Below are 22,927 nucleotides of genomic sequence, written 5' to 3' on the forward strand. Positions count from 1 at the left end.
ATGTATATATAAGAATAGCAAGGGTTTATCTACCCTTGTCTCCTGTCCACAGGGGTGGCCATAAACCAAAGCTGAGGAAAGAGAGAGGACACAGTCAACGTATATGAAGCTGACTCTACTTTGTTAATTGGGTTACTATCAGTTAGATAACAGCTTGTGTCAGGTGCCAGGTCAACATAACCTGGGCAAAATCAATCTCACCTGTGGCAGGACCACGTACCAGCAGCCAGCCATGGCTCAGTCTAGGAATCAAGTAACATGTCTATTGTAAATTTATTGCAAGTGACCTAGTAAGAATTTTTTAATAAGATAAGTGGAAACTTTTGGAAAATCCAACAAAAGTTTTATACAAACAAACAAACAACAGCGGGATACCAAGGTATGGCTTGATTTTCATTTTTCTGTGTGAAGAAAAGGTACGATTGCAAAAAGGGAAGTGTTTACACAAACTGATAAAAAACTTGAGAATTCAGCAGAATGCAACCACGTGTTCCTGAGCATTCTTCCATAAAAGTCTCGCCATGCCTGGCAGAGCCCCATTCACCTTCACTATGAGGGGAATCATACTAGCCCTAGTGCTCACCCTTGTAGGTAAGCGTACACATCCCTTCTTCAATCCTCTTTCCTGGAATTTTTTTGGGTTCACTGAAAACAATTAGGTTTAGACTAAATGTTACTTACGTGGTTTTCCATCTATTTTTGCAGGTAGCCAGAAGTTTGATATCGGTAAGTGAATTTCTGTCTATAAGCTTTTATCAGTGATTTTGTTATGATGACTATTTATTAGAACGTGCTTGCAGCTATTGTGAAAATGGCTGTTATTTCCCACAGACCCAGGATTCAGTAGCAGAAAGAGTTACCTGTACAGCTATGAAGGCTTTATGTTGAATGGGCTTCAAGAAAGAAGTTTGGCAAAAGCTGGTGTGCGCTTGAGCAGCAAGCTAGAGATCAGTGGACTATCAGAGAACACTTACCTCCTCAAGGTATCACATCTTGTTCCAAACATACCAGTCAATACTGAGGTGCAAATCACGTTCATTTCATTGCATTTTGCTCACTTGTGTTCTAAGAAAGATGTAGGGTACAGATCTAGAGACTTAGCACTGTAGATTTCAGAGAATGATCTGCAAACTGAAGTTAAATGAGGAGTGATTTAGCATCCAATCGCTTACAGGTGCTTGTTGTGAAAATTTTTCATAGCAGGTGCTTCTCATGACTTACTATCAGAAATAGAGGTGCCAAAATCAGGAGTTCTGTTAGAAAATGTTTAATTGTAATTCAAGGCACTCAAGTATGCTCTGATTTTAAGATTCAATTCAATTCTCAACAAATGTTTCCAACTTTGGTGGGGAGCCTGGACTTGGGTAGGTAAAATCATGGTCATGCAGGCAATTAATAAGTGTAGATTATGTTTACACACTCAGGGGAAAAAAAAAAAAAAAAGGCATCAAAAAGTAGCACGTAGCAATTATTAGTGTCTGAATAATGCAAGAAAAGATCTGTACATGTGAAAGCATACCTCTTAGAGATGGGTTTTGACATGTCCAAAATAAACATTTAAGACAAATATTTTGTCTGTTTAATTTATTTACAAAGAAGAGCATCTTTCTGGGCACAGAGTTTAATGACAAGAGCTTTAGCAGAGCAGTAGATCTTGTTTCATTAATGAAAACAAGATGTCAAAACGATAAGCTAGGAATTGTATTTCTCATCATAGTCCTCATCCTGAAATTGTTACGTTGTGCATACCAGGCTGTGCTTGGAGAGACATCTGAATTAGCAGTGACCTTCCCAAAACTAGTGAAATTGCTTCTGATTTGTATGGTGCTGTATGGGGAATAAAAGGTTTATAAACACATTTCTAATTATGAAGAAACGAACAAATGAGTTGTTTTAAGCAATTCACAACTATCAAATATGACCAGTAGCTTAGTCAAAGCAACAAGCATTTTGGGAGGGCGGGAATTAAAATGAAACATTCTAAGACTTTAAAATAAATAGAATGATTTTACCTTTTTATGATAGATTTAATCTAAAGCAGAACCTGGTACAGCTATTTTAATTTAAGGCTGAAAAATAGGGATAAATTTATTTGAATCTATTTTTATAATTTTTTTGAATAATATTTTTACCTATATAGTTGATGTTTAAAATCTTCCTGAGAGATAATGGGGGTATGTTAATTGCTTCTGTACTACAAAAGAACACTGCTTTGCACCTTGGACTTGGACGGGCTAAGCAAGAGATGGAAGAATCAACTGCTGTATGGCTATCTAAGCCTATATTTGGAAGGAAAGAGTATATAACTAGTCATTATGTTAATTTCTTCCAATCTGTTTACATATTTAGTACCGAAGTAATTCTATTCATATAAATGTCCTTCTTAAAATTCCTCTCAGGTCCGCTCCCCACAAGTGGAGGAATACAATGGAGTCTGGCCCAGGGATCCATTCACTAGATCTTCCAAAATCACACAAATGGTCTCATCATGTTTCAGCCGGCCTTTCAAATTTGAATACAGTACTGGACGGATCGGAAACATTTATGCCCCAGAAGACTGCCCTGATACGTGTGTTAACATAGTGAGAGGAATCCTGAACATGATGCAGATAACCATTAAAAAATCACAGAATGTCTATGAATTGCAAGAGGTTTGTTTTTCCCATTCTAAAACTACTTTATTGAAAGGATGTGTTCTGTTTAGGTGCACTTCCTCCACGTTCCTGTTTATTTTAATCTATTTTCAGCCATCTGTCATGAAAAAAGTTGATTTTCATTCACAAGAAAGAAAATGTGTGTGTATGTGTTGAAGGAATTACTTTTGCTGGATCTTTTAAAGACATTTGTAGAATTGCTTTATGTAAAATGTAATACTTTCAAGAAAAAGGAAGTATTAGCTATGAATGTATTTGTTATATTGCTTCCCTGATACAGCTATTTGATCCATTTATTTGTTCATTGTTGATATTAATTAATTGATTACTTTTTCTCAGTTCTTTGACTGAGTTTAAAATATCCATTTCTGTTCAGTTTTTTAGTTCAATAGGGTAACTAGTGAGTAAAGTTAACAGGTTTCAAAACATTATTCAGTATATTCTTATCCAAACATAGCTTATCCTTACCCAAAACATTGTTCAGAATATATTTACTCTCCTACTGCTCCTTCAGAAGCAGTAAAGCTTCCTCTCATGTGGTGAAATCCTGCTATAATTAGGAAGTCTTGTTATCTCTTCTCATCTATACAGTCTGGAATTGGAGGTGTTTGCCATACAAGGTATGTCATCCAGGAAGACAGGAAGAATAGCCGAGTGTCTGTTACCAAAACTGTAGACCAAAATAATTGCCAGGAGAAGGTGAAGAAGAGCATTGGAATGGCTTACATCTATCCCTGTCCTGTCGACACGATGGTATGTGAGACGTGAAAAGACCTTCCTCACAACAAGCACGGCCGTTCTGTCCCCACTTACTATTTGGGTCTCTCTGTCCTTCTCTAGAAAGAAAGGCTGGTAAAAGGGACTGCGGCCTTCTCCTACAAGCTCAAGCAGTTGGACGGTGGCACCCTGATCACAGAGGTTGCGTCACAGCAGGTGTATCAGATCTCGCCATTCAGTGAACCTACTGGGGTTGCTGTCATGGAAGCAAGGTAGGCAGGCTGTGGGGCTGCCTCTCAAAGCAAGAATAACAACTGTTTATACCAATCTGAGGACTTTATCCATTAGAAAACTGTAAGATTTTACTGTGATTGGAAAAATCAGTAAAGACTAAAAGAGATAATGTCTCAGTATCATCAAACCAACAAACAGATGAGGCAGATGGGGGGAGAGAAAAAGAGAGAGGTAATTCACTCCTTACCTGACACTTTTTCGTTCCTCTCTGTCTCTTGACAGACAACAGCTTACCTTGCTGGAAGTGAGAAGTGAGCGGGGGAGCGCCCCAGACATTCCCATGCAGAGCTATGGAAGCCTTCGCTACCAGTTCCCAGACGTACTGCCACAGATGCCCCTTCAGCTAGTCAAAACGAAAAACCCCGAGCAACGGGTACAGAATTTTTAAGTCTTCGAATTGCTTTCCTACGATTCCTCCTGAAATACGATCAGAAGTACCAAAGGAATTAACTATGTGTTCACTTTCTCTTGTTGTTCAGGTAGTAGAAACACTGCAGCACATAGTCCTGAATAACCAACAAGATTTCCATGATGATGTTCCACAAAGATTCCTAGAACTTGTCCAGCTCTGCCGAATAGCAAGCGCTGACACTCTTGAGTCTATCTGGAGACAAGTTTCAGACAAACCTCGTTACAGGTATTTATGTGTACGATTTTCTAAGGAACTTTACTTTTTTGAGAATTGAGAGCTAAAATTAAGGACTTTTTCTAACCTACTTGCAGGCGATGGCTACTGAGTGCAGTTTCTGCAAGTGGCACCACAGAAGCACTAAAATTCATTAAGACCAGAATTCGCAATGATGAACTTAACTACATTCAGACTCTTCTAACTGTTTCTTTGGCTTTCCATTTAATGAAAGTTGATGAACACACTCTTCCAATAGCAGCAGTGAGTAAATCCACATGAATCTTTCCTATTTGATAACAGAAGGAATGATAATTGATGACATCCATTGGTTACAAAGTTTATTATAAAGAAGATTCTCCCCTCATGTATAACGATTTTGTACAAATCATCATCTGTGAATTTCTTTTGGCATTATCTATATGTGAGAAGAGTATGTTTCTGTTTTGCTACAGTAATATAAAAGTCTTTCTCCCTTAACAACTTCTGAGAATAATTCCCGTTTTAGTTTGCTGGAGTCATGTCTCATGCTGTCTACAGACAAACCTTTGTGCATGTTATTTCTTACTTCTGAAACATAAATGGTGGCTTGTGTGTTACATCATTTAAATAGCTCTTTTAATTGCAAAATATTCCTATAAACCAGAAAGAGCCACAAGTTAAAATGCTAATACAAACCCTAGATATTTTGACACTATGATTAGTGTAAGCATTTATTCTGGGCAGGATTCTCACCATCTCTAGTCAGTATTCCTCTTCTTAAATAGGAAAAAAAGAATGTTAAGTAAAAATGCATAATTGATATACATTTTGTTTTAAAAATTTCCTTCAGGATTTAATGACCAGCTCTAGAATTCAGAGAAGTCCAATGCTTCAACAAGTTGCCTGCTTGGGATACAGTTCTGTGGTCAATAGATACTGTTCTCAGACATCAGCATGTCCTAAAGAAGCTCTTCAGGTACGTGTCTTTTTCTCAGATTCTTCTTAGTAGCTTATTAATGTGCTTTAGTTTAACTCTTTTCAGCTACAGTATGAAAATGTCAGCTATACATGTTTCAATTGACTATTAACAATCAATTGGACAAATATATTTCATAGCTCTCCTTCAGAACAACAGCAATTAATCATTTTACTAATGTAGATGATAAATGAAAACAGTTTTCCCATCCTTTTTTTTTTTTCTCAGCCATCACTGAATACCTGTATTAAAACAATTTGCTTTATTGTGATAGGCTTTTTAGTGTCTAAAGAGAGTATTGTGGCCAATGTATACATTAGGCAGAATAGGTTGAACTGTGATTCTTCCATAGCCTGTCCATGACCTGGCAGATGAAGCAATCAGCAAGGGCCGTGAAGACAAAATGAAATTAGCTCTGAAGTGCATCGGTAACATGGGAGAACCAGCCAGCTTAAAGCGCATCCTGAAGTTCCTTCCCATATCTTCATCCAGTGCTTCTGATATCCCAACCCACATTCAGATTGATGCCATCATGGCCTTGAGAAAAATAGCTTGGAAGGACCCCAGAACTGTAAGTACCACCTAAAATAGTAAAGCACATTCACTGTGTCAGTTGGATTACTCCAAAGAACAAATCTGTTGTATTATCTACAGTTGTTTCTTCCAATTTTATTCACTGATCTCTGAATGTCAGCCTCTGAATGCAAAAAGCCATGCTGATGTTTTTTTGATATGTGGACATTTATTTCAGATCAGTGCCATCCCTTCTTGGGGCTGTTCTCATGTGGCCCCATTCAGTTGTGTTAATAAAACAATATGGAACGATACAGTAAACCAGACTGGGAAGCTTTTCTGCAGGGACAGTGAAGGGTTATATGTAGATCCATTCTGCAAAAAAAGTCTAAATTATTGGTAATTCTCAATGATGTATTACCTCTCTACAGGTGCAGGGATATCTCATCCAGATCCTTGCAGACCAGTCACTTCTCCCTGAAGTGCGAATGATGGCTTGTGCTGTTATCTTTGAGACAAGGCCTGCACTTCCTTTAATAACAACGATAGCTAATGTAGTGATGAAGGAGAGCAGTTTGCAAGTGGCCAGTTTTGTGTATTCCCACATGAAGGCTTTGTCGAAGAGCAGATTACCGTATATGTACAACATGTAAGTAGAGACAGGAATAAAGTGTGTTTTTTCTGCAGATAATATATTCTGCTATATTCTTGTTAGTAATTACGCATATGCTAACAAATTGAATTCAGTTTCATATTCTGGTGGAGTGCAGTTTATTTCTGGATATTATTACCTTTCTTATTTTGTTCAGATCTTCAGCTTGCAATATTGCCCTTAAGCTGCTGGCCCCCAAACTGGACAGGCTGAGCTATCGGTACAGTAAGGTCATTCGTGTTGGTGGTTACTTTGGTGAGTAAAACATTTCAGTGACTGGGAAATTTTCACTTCAGAAATCTCTTAAGAGATACTAAGTCCTTTGGAAAAATACATGTACAACATTGCCAGTCCCTGTGCGAGTTATGTCTAGGAAAGTTCTTTCCTTTAACACTGCTGCTGGATGCAAAAAGAGATTCAGTAAGATACTTGATAAGTTTAGTTTCTGAAACAATTAGTTTATTTCTTCCTGAAAAATTGATCTCTTTCTTCTCAAAAATTATGGTGGAAGCTTTCCTCTTTTGCTGCAGTAATGTGTATTTAGCATACTTCATGTCAGTTAAATGATCTCTCATTTCATTTCCCTGCTGTTACAGCCTCCTGTAATACTGTAAAAGATGCTGCATTGGAAAAAGAAATTGGATTAAATGCAACAGTCACATATTTAAAAATATAGGAGTAACTATTTATTAAATCGAGCCTATACAATTAAAGCTTATGTCATGACATATCTTAAAGTCAGTAATTGAAAAAGATGCAGAAATACAATCTCGAATGCTAAGCAGAAGGTTAAAAAAAGATGTGTCTTTTGTTTACTTCTACCACAGATAACTATAGAGTTGGTGTTGCTGGCGATGTCTTTGTTATGAACAGCCCAGGAACAATGTTCCCATCAGCAATAATTTCCAAGTTGATGGCAAATTCTGCAGGTTCAGTGGCTGATTTGGTGGAGGTAAATATTTACTTAAATCAATAATAAAACAAATAAAGCGAATTTCATATTAAAAATTTCACTACTAAGTTTCCACTCTGTAAGTATGTTTCAGACCACTCCTTCTCATGCTGTTTTGGTAGGTTGGTGTCCGAGTGGAAGGCCTCACAGATGTTATAATGAAGCGAAATATTCCGTTTGCTGAATATCCTACATACAAGAAGATAAAGGAGCTTGGAAAAACTGTAGGTGGTTTCAGTAATGTAATGTCTGAGTTATATGAAGTGGTATTTAATGAGGCTTGTCATAGTAGTTAAGCCCGTCTTGGAGGGTGTTACCCATGTAGCAGCCAGCTTGAATATCTCGGTGAGAGAGGGATTTGCAGTGGGACTGCAGAAGATATTGCTCCTGTAAAGTCTATGATAGCTTTCACCAATTTTACTGCTGCCCTGCTTCCTCCCTACCTCAGGTATGACTGCAGGAACAGGGAGGCAAGCAGGAAGGTGGATGTTGCTGCACAAAACATCTCTCATGACTGGCAGGTTTTCTCCTCCCTCCCTTCGTTTATCTAGCTTAGTTTACAAGAAGATCTCTCTGTCTGGTGCTGTGCTTTCAAACTGCGTTTAATGGTACAAATGTCCCAGACCCTCTGTATTAGAGTAAATGTTATTTCACCAGAATACCTGTGGATTGAAGGCTATTTGTGGGCACCCCAATGATACTGAGTAAATCTGAAATAGTGACACCAAGCTATTAACAAAAAAGTAAAGAAATGCAAGGGGCAAAGGAAAATTGGAGGTTTGTCATTAACAGTCTTCATCGCCTTGCTAAATTGTCATTTATAAAGTGTTTCATTAAGGAACTTTGACTGTTTCCTTATCTGTTCCCTAGCTGCTGGGATGGAAAGAGCTGCCAACAGAGACCCCCTTGATATCGGCCTACTTGAAAATATTTGGCCAAGAGGTAGCCTATGTCAACATCAATAAGGAAGTCCTGCAACAAGCTATGAAGGTACCAGGGGCTACTACTTCTCTTTGCAAGATTTGACACCACTGTAATTTAATGTCCTCACCTCTTGGATCTCTATTTGCTGGCAGACGATAGTAGAACCTGCTGACAGAAACACAGCGATGAAGAGAATTACCAACCAGATCCGCAATGGCATTTCAGGACAGTGGACACAGCCGGTGTGGATGGGAGAGCTGCGATATATTGTTCCCAGCTGCCTCGGCCTGCCGCTGGAATACGGGTCATACACCACTGCCCTGGCACGTGCTGCAGCCAATGGTGAGTCGGGGAGTATGAAATGTGCTTTGCTAGCTCCGAACAGGGGCTGGGAGGGACAGGCTGAGAGAGGCTGGAGAAGGACGTAGAAGAAAAAAACTGATTTTTGTAGTGTTTTGAAACACAGGAGGGGAGGTAGTAAAGATGTTTGAAGAGAAGCTGGTCACAGTTGATTTCTGCCTCATATTTGAATGCATTGAAGACAGAGGAAATGAGGTGAGAATCTGGGAAACCAGAGGGAAAGGTCACAGCATTCAAAGCCAGAAGACATGAATGCTGTGTGGGGAGCTGACTGCAGGAATGAGCGGAAGGGAGTAGCTCCTGAGGGAAGCAGGCACAAACTAACCAGGATTCTGTGATGACTGACAATCAAAAAACAGCTAACTGTAGCATTAGAGAAGGCAGGAAGAGAAGAAGGCTTGGAAAAGGGAGAGTTCTGTTTTAGCAGAATGAATATGCAAGTATGAGTTGTCATGAAGAGAATTCACTGATCATATGGTTGTGCTAGGTTGTGCTACAGACTTTTAATTGAGGTGATAGTCACCCTTCCTTCTGCTGACACCACATAAGGGTGAAGAATTAAATATAAATACGCGTGCTCTTTTTACACTCTCTATGCATCCTCTCTTGGCTGCTCTTGTTTTTTGTTAGTTTGCTTTAATAACATCTTTGATACTGCGCCCCACCTCCTTGCTGTGGTGTTTTTTGGTTTGGTTTGGTTTATGTTTTGTTTTGAATAACATCCTTGTAGCCAAAGTAGGGAGGTATGGACTGGATGGATGGACTACAGAGTGAGTGACAGCTGTCTGGACTGCTGGTCTCAAAAAACAGTTAACAGATGAGGGTCTAATTAGTGGCTTGCTAGGAGCAACGCTCCTCAGTTGTCAGCACTTGATCATTGTCTCTATTAACAATCTGAACTTTGGAAGAGAAGCCACCCTCGGCACATCTGCGAATGAGATCAACGTGGGCAGAGGTCACCACGCTGGGGGTCAGGCTGCCATTCCCTGGGACACTGACAGGCCCAAGGGATGGCCCAGCACAAGTGTGCTGGAATTTGACATAGGCCATGAAATGTCCTTCACCTGGGATGGGTTAACCCATGCAAGTGTATATAGACTGGGCATCACCCAGACAGACAGCAGCTCTCTAGAAAAGGGCCTGGGAGGCCTGGTGGACAAGCTGATAGTGAATCGGCAGTGTGCCCTTGTGGTGATGAAGGCCAACTGCATCCGTGGCTGCCAAAGCAAGAGCAGAGCAAGCACCAAAATAGTTTTCTCCCTTTACTTATCACATTTGAAGCTGCGCCAGGAGTTCTGTGTTCATTTTGGGGTCCTTACAGCAAGACTGGAGGAAGTCCAGCAGCAGATCACCAAAATCCTTGTGGGCTGAAGCACTTGAACACAGAACAAGTTTTCTGCACAGTTTCTCTATTTTTCGGACTTGAGAAAGATCTCATCTGTCTTGTTTTTCAGCCTTTTTAGCTGTGTTAACAGAAGAGATTACCTCTTCCTGAAAACAGTGGCTTGCTTATATTCAAGTCCTTTCAGTTTTACCATTTTTAAATGTTGTTTTGTTGGTTGCAGTTGATGGAAAGATGACCCCACCTTTAACTGGAGATTTTAGACCTTCTCAGTTGCTTGAATCCACCATGCAAATTCGGTCTGACATAAACCCAAGGTAGGGTAGGTTTCTAAGTCTGTAGATATTAATGGAAGTCTTTTATGAAAGGGGGGAACCTCAAGCTAAAAAAAGAACACCTGTCTTACACATAGCCACCTTGCTCTGTTTCAGCTTATATGTGCATACAGTCGCAACAATGGGTGTCAACACAGAATACTTTCAACATGCTGTTGAAATTCAAGGCAAGGTCCAGATGAGAGTGCCAATGAAGTTTGATGCCAAGATAGACATGAAATTGAAAAATATTAAGATTGAAACAAATCCATGCCGTGAGGAAACTGAGATATTGGTTGGAAGGTACTTCATTACTTCATGATTTTCTGCAGCAAAAAGTAGCCTGAAGTTCACAATTCACTGACCTCTTATGGAGGTTTCTACATATACAGTATGATTTTTTCAGTGTGTAGCATAAACTTTACTGTAAAAAGCAAGGGATAGAAATAAGGGAAATAAAGGTCACAAGATGCCTAAATTATTTAGGAGCTTTTTTTTTTTTTTTTTTAATTTCTCATTTTATTTTATTTTTAAGTACATGTCTCTCATGTTTTTGAAATTTGTTTAAATTTGCCTTACTTTGGAAACTTCCAGTGATGTGTCTCATATTTCTCTCTTATTTGTCTTTAACAATACTTCTACATATGGTTGTGTATGAAATTCCTATGTTCAAACAACATATTTCTGTGATGTCATGTGACACTGACAGGACATCATTCATTTAATCCAAAAACATGGCTTTGGAATTATTTGCCATTTTCTGTGCATATTTCCACAGGCATAAGGCTTTTGCTGTATCAAGAAACATAGGAGAACTGGGTGTTGAAAAGAAGACCTCAATTCTCCCAGGAGATTCTTCATCAAATATCGTGGAAGAACCTTTCAATCCAACAGAGGGAGCTTCCAGGGAAAGTTTCACAATGGTAATCTATTCCCTTTTTCTTATATAATAACATTAACCCCTTCTGTGCTGCTGTCTGCAGCTTTATTCTTGCCTATGATATGCTCCCAGTGGTATTCACATGCTCATCTCCACTGCAGCAGGGACCTGACAGCATTCCAAGGAAACATTCCCATGACTCTCAAGAGGATCTTCTCCGTGGCACCAGAAGAAAAACACATAAACGAGATATTTGCATCAAACTGCATCGTCTTGGTTGTCAGCTCTGCTTTTTCAGAAGGTCACGAGATGCCAGTTTCATAAAAAATACATATTTGCACAGATTAATTGGAGAACATGAAGCTAAAATTGTTTTGATGCCAGGTACAGTACTGAGCACGAACCTTTTCTTATTAGGTTTGTTAGTACTATTTGAAGAGGTATAACATCATCCATGCAATTGCTGTGCAGTTCAAACAGATGCTGACATTGACAAAATTCAGCTGGAGATTCAGGCAGGATCCAGAGCAGCTTCCAAAATAATTCACGAAGTAAACTCAGAGTCTGAGGAAGAGGATGAGACATCTCCATACGAGGACATTCAAGCTAAACTGAAGAAGATTCTAGGCATTGACAATGTGTTCAAGGTAAGAGATTTTGAGCATGAGGGGAGATGTTTTCAGATAAATGAAGTCAGGGGTTGAAGGCTAGTGTGGAAAACTGAGTCAGGAAAGCAAGAATGGGGCTAGTTTGAAGGGTGCTGGGACTGTCAGCCTGTGTCATGTCAGCAGGGTTTGATTCTAAGTGGTGCATCCAGCTGGGGCTGGTCCTCGATGCCAGGGCAAATATCAGCTGGGAAAAGTGGATCTAAGTGCAGCTTCTGTGGTGAGTGAGGCCAGGAAGTTTTACCAAAAGACTGTGGTGAGCATTTCATCTGACACACAGGGATATTTTATTTTGTAATATAGAAGCAGATGTATCCCCTGTCTTGCACTTCCCTTTGAACTGTTCTGCAGGTTGCAAACAAAACACGACACCAGAAAAAGCGACCTTCTAAGAAAGAAAACACTATGCTAACAGAGCTTGGGACAGACCCCAATGCAAAAACTCCCTCCAGCTCATCTTCTGCCTCCTCAGCTCTTTCCTCTTCCTCATCATCGGCTTCCTCTCCTGATCATAGAAAGCCCATGGATGAAGATGACAATGATCAAGTAAAGCAAACTAGAAACAGAGACACAAGCCGCAAGAGCAGTAGCAGTAGTGGTAGTGGCAGGAGCAGCAGGAGCAGCAGCAGCAGTAGCAGCAGCAAGAGCAGCAGTAGTAGCAGCAGGAGCAGCAGCAGTAGCAGGAGCAGCAGGAGCAGCAGCAGTAGCAGCAGCAGTAGTAGCAGCAGGAGCAGCAGTAGTAGCAGCAGGAGCAGCAGTAGTAGCAGCAGGAGCAGCAGCAGCAAGAGCAGCAGCAGCAGCAGTAAGAGCAGTAGCAGCAAGAGCAGCAGCAGCAAAGGTAGCAGTAGTAGTACTAGCAGCAGTAGCAGCAAGTCAGTGAATCACCACAGCCATAGGCATCACTCAAGATATCTGAATGGCAGCAGCAGCAGCAGCAGCAGCAGTAGCAGTAAGTCAGTGAGTCACCACAGCCATGGGCATCACTCAGGACATCTGGAAGATGGCGGCAGCAGCAGCAGCAGCAGCGGCGTGTATTCCAAAATATGGGTAACTCATGTTTGTCAGTAAATTGATGCTGCTAATATTTGTGAATCACAATCCTGATGGCAGTTGGCTTTGCATCAAATTATGAGTTGACACAGTAAATTTTAGCAACATAAAATTTCAAAATCTGTTCTGCTAACACACCTGCAATTGTTGGTCAGATGACTCCTTTGAAACATCTCAAAAGTCACAAGACTGCTGAAACTTTTGTTATAGGCAGGGAAGCATTTTTGGCCAATTTACTGCTTTCTGTCAATACACACTGTTTCTGTCTTAATTTTGCAGTAGGAACATTAATGCTTTATATAAAGTATTTCAAGTCTCGCATTATGTGCTTGTGACTAAGCATACAGAACTATGCATGAATGATAATTAGTAAAATTCTTACTTAGTTCCCAGTGCTCAGATTTCAACGTAATTGCAGCATTTATTTTCTTCTGAGGCTTTTCATCTTGTTCTTGTTATTTTCAAAGGGAGGTCATGAGATTTATCAGTACCGCTTTAGATCAGCACATAGACAAGAGGTGAGTTTTCTTTCTTCAGTAAATTAAGTTTGCAATCTGTCGTGAGTCAAATGAAAAACCTTAAAGACTACTTGTTGTCTTTGTTGAGGAAAATTACAGTACTGATAACATTTAGAACACTAAATTGACCATGATGGTTCTTCTGAGACTCAAAAAGATACTCCTTTGTGTTGTGTGCATGATGCCATTTGTGGTTCTGCAAAGTAGACACAAAGCCTCTACCAAAGCTTGGGACATTTGCCTGGCTTTGATCGTTTGGTGTCTTGGGTTGGAATAATTGTTGACACACACTGGGGTAGGTGTGTTGACAAATGTGGGAGGATATCTTAATTTATGGTACTTTAGTTCAGCAGAAGATACCTCACTAGGGTATGATACAGCCAGGGGCAGTGAAATTGTTTTGAGTGTTCCTTGAAAAGTAGAACATTTGGCTGTGTGTCTCTATTCATTTTATCCTTTCCAGTCATTTGGTTCATTCAGTATATCCTCCAGGTGATCAGGCCCTTCCAGATATAAAATGAATCAGTTCTGATCTTTTGTATTGAAACAAGAGGCTGGTTCAGTTTGGCTTGATCTGGTTCCTTGCTTTTGCACAAAGGGGAATTCTCATCTAGATGTGTTCCTTATTTGTCTCTTCTGAGAGGTCACATATACTTGACTAAACAAGATTTTTCAGAGCATATATTAAGCAGAATGAAGCACATTATATTGCAAGTCATTGAGCTGCTCAGTGTTGGAATGCAAGTTTATCACTAATAAGTGTCATGACAGATAATATTCTGCAGCACCTTCTGGTGCAATTTCCTCAACTGTGGTTTTTACATTACCTCCTTAATGTATTTTCATGACGTATTTTCTTCTTGCAGTTCCCAAAAAGGAAACTCCCAGCTGACCAATACAGCAGCACATATTCCTCTACAAGATCCAGTCGTGACACATCCCGAGCTGCTTCCCGGGTTAGTTGCATCATTTTTAGGGTTTTTGACAGTTTGGAAAAATGGCAGATTGGCCCTGCATTTGCAGTAATTGTACAGCTAGGACAATCTTGCAATGAGGAGGGAAGTTGAAGTGGTGCAGTGCCAAGGCGTTGGTAGTAGTGACCAAGGCTAAGAGGAGCATCAGAAGAAGGCACTCTCCAGAGATGGCGTGTATCACCTTGGCTCCTCACCAGCACCCAGACTGATGCATGCAGGCTTGCTGCCTGGGGAGTAATGCAGTGAAGGAATTGCAAGTCATAGCATGCTTATGGTCCTGCTGTCAAGGGGAGGGGTTCTTAATGAAGAAATGTACCAGGTTATATTTAGTGTTGAGGTGTTGTTCAGGCACCTGCTTGTCCCACAGAGCCCACAGCTGAAGTGTGAGGTGAAAGCCAGCAGACCAACCAGGCAGGTAAAGAGAGGGACAGCTGCTGGTGGATGGTATTGTGAGAAAGATTGGTGAATACAACTGACAGCTGATGTTAGTTACATTTAACAACTTTTTTTTTTTTTATTATTCATGGGCAAATATACGGGTGTTAACGATAAAGCCTAAATCATATAGGCATTACTGTATCATAATGTTATGAACATTTCCATGGTATCAGCTCAGTAAAAGGCACAAATTTTGGCTCATGTCAAATACAGTGATAAAATCCATCTGTGCTTGCAGAGGCACATGCACGCTAAGACATGTGCAGGAGAATTTATAGGCATCTATAGGTATGGTACATATGCTGGTATATATTTGCAGTTCAGTTTTTTATTTTTTATTTATCCATCCAGATCTTGCATCTAAAATGTTCCATAGTAACTCCTTTATAATGACATTCTTTGCATACTTTGTTCCCCTTCTTCTTAGCCTAAATTTTTGGGTGATGTCAAAACACCAGTGTTAGCTGTTTTTCTGAATGGCATTAGTAACAATAAGAAGACAGGAGGCCTCCAGCTCGTGGTGTATGCTGATATCGATTCCATCAGGCCCCGGATGCAGGTATTTGTGTCAAACCTCACAGATTCAAGCAAGTGGAAGCTCTGTGCTGATGCTTCAGTCCTCAATGCTCACAAGGCAGTGGTAAGGCTCAAAAAATAGTTATATACAGTTATATGCATCACAGGAAAATCGTGTTCCATGTGTTTAAAAACAGACCATTTCTCCACTGTAGGGTTACCTGAAATGGGGCCGGAATTGCCAGGACTACAAGGTTTCTACTGAGCTGGTAACTGGGCGGTTTGCTGGCCACCCCGCTGTACAAGTGAAATTGGAGTGGCCTAAGGTTCCTTCAAGTGTCAGATCAATGGCAGAATGGTGAGGTTTTAGTCTCACTCATTTATGATATTGTTCAACTGTGAAAAATCAGCATCCACCCATGCAATTCTAGTGGTTAAAGTACCAGCTATTTTAAATTCTGTGATCTGCCTGAGTACTGTCTTTGGACATAAAAGTTGAATGGGAGATCATAGCCATCCTGTAGTAATGTTCAGTAATTCCTCATGCTGGACAAAATTACTGAAAACTGAGGAACAGATTCTTCCTTTCAGTGAACACTTGATCAGTAAAGCAGAGAATGGTTATGGGGACACAAACAATGATCCTGAATATGCCACTTACACATAGATGTGAGGCAGACGGGTTTGGATGTACCTCTTTTTGCCTCACTGTTTCACCAGATCTTTCTCTCTTGAATTTTTGAAGGTTTTACAATTTTGTCCCTGGGGCTGCATTTATGCTGGGGTTCTCTGAGAGAATGGACAAGAATCCTTCTCGACAAGCCAGGCTGGTCGTAGCTCTAACTTCTCCAAGGACATGTGATGTTGTTATCAAGCTTCCTGACGTAAATATGAAACATTATCCTCACTCTCTCTTTCTCTTTTTTTCCTTTTCGTTTTTTTTTTTTTTTTTTTTTTTTTTTCCTGGTAGAAAAATGAGATTTATTTATTTTTTTAAATTACATTGGGTGAATTCTGAGAAAGAAAAGTTAAGTAAAGTAAGCCTCAGTTTGGGTGTAAATGATGAAAACAGCTTTTGTTTATTTTTGACCTTTTGTGTGTGTGTATATATATATATATATATTCATATATATATATTATTATATATATATATTATTATATATATATTATTATTATTATATATATTATATATATATATATTATTCACACATATATATATATTCATATATATATATATATTCACACATATATATTCATAGAGTGATTTTGCTCATGCAAAAAAATGGGTACTCATGAAGAAGTGCATTTCCATCTCTAGTACTCCATAAATGTTCCCCAAACCACCTTTGACGGGAAGTAATTCATTCTCTCCAAAATGCTATCTGAATGACACACACCACGAGAGAAAACAGAACCAAAAAAGCAGAAGCAAAAAACTCGTGGACAGTGAGTCAGATGATTTGTGTTTATGTAAATTCTTTGTCAGCCAAGGTAGAACAGACTGAAATCAATTTCAAAATAGGAGAAAAGGCTATTTTAGCTGTTTGCTGTGAATACCCATCACAAGCGTGTTTTGACTGTTCTTTGAATTCCTTTTTAGATGATCCTCTATGAAAAAGCCATGAGACTTCCCCTGCCACTCCCTGTAGGTCCAAGGATACCAGCTTCAGAGCTGCAGCCTCCAATCTGGAATGTCTTTGCTGAAGCCCCCTCTGCAGTGCTTGAGAATTTGAAAGGTTGGGATTTAATCTGGTTTGGAAGCAGGACATCTTCAGTCTCTGGAATGACTTGAAAATCTTCTGTTTTTTTTTTTTCTTTTTTTTTTTTTTTTTCTGGCATTATTTGTCTCCAGTTAATTAAGAAATAGACTGTAATAATGCAGGGATGATTCAATTGGTAGAGAATATTGTGCTTGTAGTACAGAAATCAGCAAGGACATTTCAGGAAAATCAAGGTTGACAATTATCTGACCTGGTAACATATAAATTTCTGGCAATTATTTTGTTAGATAGACTATATTTTTCATGCCTTTTTTTTTTTTTTTCTTGGTAGGCAAAAGCCCCTGTAATCCATATAAAAATATCGCATAGTAAAAAAAAAAAATAAAGCTAGAATAATATAGCACTAAAAATAAAACATTCCATTTAATGAGTTTCTTTTATGGCAAAGCAAATATTCACTGGCTTTCTATTTAAACAGCTCGCTGCTCAGTTTCGCACAACAAGATCACAACCTTTAATGAAGTCCGGTTTAACTACACGATGCCAGCAAACTGCTATCACATCTTGGCTCAGGATTGTAGCCCTGACCTTAAGTTCCTGGTGATGATGAGGAATGCTGAAGAAGCTATGAACCTTAAAGCCATCAACATCAAGCTTGGCAGCCAGTAAGTAACTCCTGCCAGATGCTGGGATTGTGAGGGACTACACTGTCCACATTTAACAGGGGAGAAGCTTAGATCTAAGCTATACTGACATTGTTCTGCAGCACATGAGATTTCAGCATTTTCCTTATTTACTTTCCATACGTATTGAATGTGATTCCTGTGACGTCATCCTGCATTTTAGGTGACAAGAATACCCCTGAAGTAATTTAAGCAGTTGAAATGAGTTCATGTTTTGACCAGTGATATTTAGAAAGCAGTAAAATCATTTTGTCAATCTATGTTTATGAATGTGGTACAAACAGGGTATGAATGCTCTTCTTCTTAACAGCGAAATTGATATGCATCCTGCAAACGGACAGCTGAAACTGCTGGTGGACGGGGTTGAAAGCCCCTCAACAAATGTTTCACTCATATCTGCTGGTAGGTGATGCAGAATCTGTTTTGTTTCATTTTCATGTATATGTTAGGAGAAAGAAAGAAAGAGAAGACAAAAAAATATCTAACAAAGATTTCCCCAGTTTGTGTTCACTGACTATTTACACCTTTTGCTGTAAGATTATTATTTAAGAATTTCACTTAGTTGCATGTGAATATTTATAAAGACAGATTAGAATGTAGAACTCCTGAAGTAGCCAAACTGAGCAAAATATAACCACCGCTTCATACATCACTGTGGCTCCCATTGGAGTTACAAATTTAAGAATTGTATCAGATATACTATAAAGCCTCGCTTGGTAAAACTTTTTGAAGTAAAGCTTTTCTAAAATTCACCACCCTTATATATAATAGGCTTTCCTATTTTGATTTGTAGGTATAAATTCGGTTAGCATTCTGAAATCTGCTAGGAATAAATATGGACTACTGTGTGTATACAGAAAAAATAGCCTGCTTTCTTCTCTCAAAGCAGGAATATTTTTTCTGTGAAAGGACACAGGAGGACCTTGCCTCATTCTGTACAGTGCAGTCAGGGGCAAAATATAATGCAGGTGTTTCCTGACTGTATATCTGTAGTATTCAAATCAGGCTAAATCTTGCTGAAACTGGGTTAGCATCTGCCAGTCTGAGCTCTGTCCTAATTATTATGCACTTCGTAAGTGATAATTATGCTAAAAATGGCTCCAGTGACAATCATGTTGTTTTCTGTGTTTTCTTACTCCTATATAATATAGTCAGGGCCTTGTATTATGTGCAGAACTGCACAGATGATATAGGTAGCTCTGTAATTGTTTCTAGAAATAAATATGATATGCTAATAACCCAAAGAGAAATAATAAATCTGTGATAATTAAATTGTTTTCCAACTTTTTACATACAGCTATTTTCTATATATACACTTTTCTGTATTGTTTTTCTATCTTTTTTGCTTCTTGAGAACAAATGAGGAATTTAAAGCAAAAGAGGCAAAAGAGCATTTTGAAAACATGACAGCAACTTTTTCTTAAAGAAGATAGATTGGGTTTGTTTTAGTGTTGGTTTTGGTGGGCTTTGATTCTTTTTATTCCTTTTTTTTTTTTTTTCTAGGTGCTTCTTTGGGAATCCACAGTGAAAAGCAAGGCCTTGTACTTGTTGCCCCAGCCTATGGCATTGATAGATTATACTTTGATGGGCACACATTCATGGTAAAGTTCTTCCTCTTCATAAGTTTTGATGTTGAGAAATTTCTGTTAAGATTCCATTAAAATTGTGTATGAGTGCAAGAGTGTTATAGTGGCAAAGCCAAATTTGTCCAGAGCCCCCCAAAAAACAAAACTAAGAAGATACTTCAGCCAGCATTGCAGAGTGCTGCTCTTTATTCCTGAACAGGAGATCTGAGAATCTTTCACCAACGGTAATTCCTTATCCCTATAGTACAGGTGTGTGCTGGAAAATGGGCCTGTGAGTATGCACAGACTGAGTCAGCAGCACATTTGCAAGAAAAAAAAAAAAAAAAAAGAAAGAGTTTTCAACTCTTGTCTATGTTTTAAAGGCTGTACTAGAAAAAATGTGAAACAGAAATATAAGAAAACAATATTATCATACTGTATCCATCGCCTACTGGGAAAACATCCATCACACAAAAACTTCAGCATATTAATAGTCTGGACTATTAATAACTTAATACTCTAGACAGGCAGAGTAGATTTTAAAGGCTCTAATACAGTTAGACACCAGTGTCATGGGAGTTTGGCATCTGTTGTGAGAAGCTTTTTAATTCTCAGCAAAGAAAGCAAGCATTTTAAATGTTTGTGCATTAACTTATACTGGAATGCATCTATATAGAAAAACTCTACTACATAGTGATTTTGTTCATTTGTTTGTTAATTTGAAACGCTTTTGACTTTTTTTTTTTTTTTTCTTGAAGATTCAAGTTGCTTTATGGATGGCAGGGAAAACATGTGGAATGTGTGGAAAATATGATGCAGAATGTGAACAGGAATATCGGATGCCCAATGGATATCTAGCTAAAGATGCTGTGACTTTTGGTCATTCTTGGATTTTGGAAGAAACGCCTTGTAGAGGAGGTATGCAAGCTGTAATGCATTTAATATAGTATCACTGCAGTAGTTTCAGTAGATTAGGATTTTATGTGGTACTCCATTCCCTCAGCTGAGGTTATGATGCAACAGCATACCATAGTGGAAGTAGGAAAACGAGCATGTTGCTTTTGTAAACCTGATGGGAAGGACTTACTTGCTACCTGGAGATGACTTTTACATGTTTAGCTGTACAATAACGGTTACTCTTCTGTGTGTCTCTGTAAAGAATACTGGGCACCAAACTTGCTTTAGATATATATGCATTACATGGCCATGTACACAATAAAATTCACACAGTCGGTAGCAACTACACTGTGTTTCCATTCAGCCTATGGAAGAAATTGCTGAAATTTTAGAGAATAAAGCTTATAGTCAGGAATAAATTGTGGTTTGTTTAGCTTCTCACATGCTTCTAACTGCTTGTCCTGGGAAACCAAAATGAGACTGGTATTACTGGCTGGCAGCAATGACTTTTGCTTGCTCTCTGTAGCAGTTTTGAGTCTGAATAACAATGGTAATGGTGTAAATCTTTATTGATTATTTTTATTTGTTCAGAAATACCCCCTTTCTTTCCACTGATGAATACTCAAAGCTTTTGAATGTGAGCCAGTTTACTTTGCAAAATGTTTATTGGAATGTATATCAGACTATGTTTCTACATCCTAATCTAGAAATTAAACCACTTACACTGGAAATTAACTTTTTGTAGCTCCGTATCTAATTAGCCAATTTGAAAAGCTTATCAGTCAGTGGTACTGCTTTACTTATGAACAACATACAATTTTTATAGACACAATTTGGTTGCTAATGTGAAACATCATTGGCAGATGGGTCAGTCTGGGGAGATCTGAAGATGTTGTACGTAAGAATGTAAACTACCATCAGTGATTCTGTTGCAGCTTGTAAACTGCATCGTTCATTTGTGAAACTTGAAAAGACAGTTCAGCTTGCGGGTATAGAGTCCAAGTGCTACTCTACAGAGCCTGTGCTACGCTGTAGGAAAGGATGCTCCGTCACCCAGACGACTCCAGTAACTGTTGGTTTCCACTGTCTTCCAGCTGGTAAGTCAACAGAAATCTTGCTGAATTGGAGCTGCACAAAAGCCCAAATGGTGCCTTGACTCATCAGTTATTACACTTGAAACATGGGATTGGTCTGACTGAAGACCTTTACCTGTTTTCATTAATAAGTAAAACTTTCTTTAGTGACATACAGATGTTTTTTCTGTAATTTTACAGAAATTAATTAAATGCAACAATAAAAGATTGTTGCATTTAAAATCTAAACTGGATGCCCCTTCATGGAGCTTTGATCTAACAGAGTGAGGGCAGGGTAAGAGCACGCTCAACATTGTGATTCTGCAGAAAACCTGCGTCCTGAAGCATGTGGTGATTCAGGTTTATATACAGAACCCTGAAACAGGGGTCCTCATCTTTTATAATTTTATATATCTCTGCCTTTGGGAAATAATCCTATTTCCCTCAGCTGATTTGGGCAATAGATGGATAGGTGTGGACAGGATTCCTGCCCCCATGTACAGAAATACTGGAGTATGTCTCTTTCATAAGTACATAGTAGATATTAAGAGATCAGATTAGGTGGATATAGATTACAGAGATTATAGGTTCATGTCTGTTTCCTTCAAGGCCACAATATCCTTTCCTAAATGTATTATTAATAAAACTCTGCATGGAAGAGTAGTTATCAATGTAGAAATTACTTACTACTTAAGTGGATTTCCTTGAACATCTCTGCTTGAGTTAGTCAGATAGAAATATGTGTAACAGCTAGGAGAAGCCAAGCCTGGTGTAATCAATGACTAGTGCAAGATAAGTGCTGTATCTTGCAAAACTGCTTCTGAAGTGTACTATTTACTTTTCATTTCTTATTCACCATCAGATTCAGCTACTAGCATGACTGACAAACAGATGAAATTCGACCAGAAGTCAGAAGATATGCAGGATACTGTTGATGCACACACAGCATGTTCATGTGAAAATGAAGAATGCAGTACATGAAGCTGTACACTGCAGCGCAGGAGAAAACAGAAACATGTTAATGTTCTTACTGTGTGGTCTAAGAAGACTTGTCTTAAGAAACAATAGAAATACTAAATTAAATACTTAAAGATGTGTGGAATTTTCCTAAGTAATTTAAAGTATTAAACTTTATTATTGTAGAAGCGGTTCTAATTGCTTATAAATATCTGATTTCGTAATAAATACGTGCATGGAAAGATTGATGAAGGCTTTTTTATTTCACTGGATGTAGAAAGAGGAAATCCACATTGCTTCTCTTTGACCTGCATTTTGTAGACTTCTTGAGTCTGTGACAGCCATCTGTGTAGACATGCATCAGGCAAGTGTCTGTGTCTTGCCCCACCGGGGTATGTGTTAGGTTGAGCAGCAGAAGCTGCATGCCAGGCTCCTGCTTGTTTCCCCCACTGCTTTCTTCTCTGGTGTGCACCACAGCGGGAACTGATCAGCTCTGAGTGATGCAGCATCCTCTGCTGCAGCAGCACAATGTGGTGCTCCACAATAACGAGGTGATGAGCCAGTGCTGCCATAGGGAACAGCAGGATCAGGGAATAAGCCTGAACCTCAGGCCTCTGGACAAGGCTGCCCTGAGGGAAGCAAGAGTACCATATGTTCCTGAGACTCCCCACACAGAAGCTGGTAC

The 22,927-nt window shown here is 39.0% G+C and overlaps 1 protein-coding gene across 1 annotated transcript; it reads left to right on the forward strand.

Annotated features, from left to right (window-relative positions):
- Positions 1 to 521: 521 nt before the first annotated feature.
- On the forward strand, positions 522 to 22,266 carry LOC309880600 (vitellogenin-2-like; the record flags this gene model as incomplete). The annotated part of the gene is made up of 35 exons (XM_082765711.1): positions 522 to 591; positions 706 to 726; positions 832 to 983; positions 2,400 to 2,651; positions 3,246 to 3,407; positions 3,495 to 3,643; positions 3,888 to 4,038; positions 4,145 to 4,302; positions 4,389 to 4,554; positions 5,123 to 5,248; positions 5,601 to 5,819; positions 6,193 to 6,410; positions 6,571 to 6,668; positions 7,241 to 7,365; positions 7,488 to 7,589; positions 8,236 to 8,355; positions 8,442 to 8,631; positions 10,215 to 10,308; positions 10,423 to 10,608; positions 11,084 to 11,228; positions 11,347 to 11,569; positions 11,657 to 11,832; positions 12,202 to 12,897; positions 13,368 to 13,418; positions 14,285 to 14,374; positions 15,258 to 15,470; positions 15,562 to 15,704; positions 16,092 to 16,230; positions 16,947 to 17,082; positions 17,546 to 17,732; positions 18,061 to 18,152; positions 19,254 to 19,351; positions 20,074 to 20,233; positions 21,148 to 21,309; positions 22,148 to 22,266. The coding sequence occupies 35 exons, from the start codon at positions 522 to 524 to the stop codon at positions 22,264 to 22,266; spliced, it is 5,589 nt and encodes a 1,862-aa protein (XP_082621837.1).
- Positions 22,267 to 22,927: the final 661 nt, after the last annotated feature.

This window comes from Aythya marila (assembly GCF_965140915.1).
Source record: "Aythya marila genome assembly, chromosome: 8".
NCBI lineage: Eukaryota > Metazoa > Chordata > Aves > Anseriformes > Anatidae > Aythya > Aythya marila.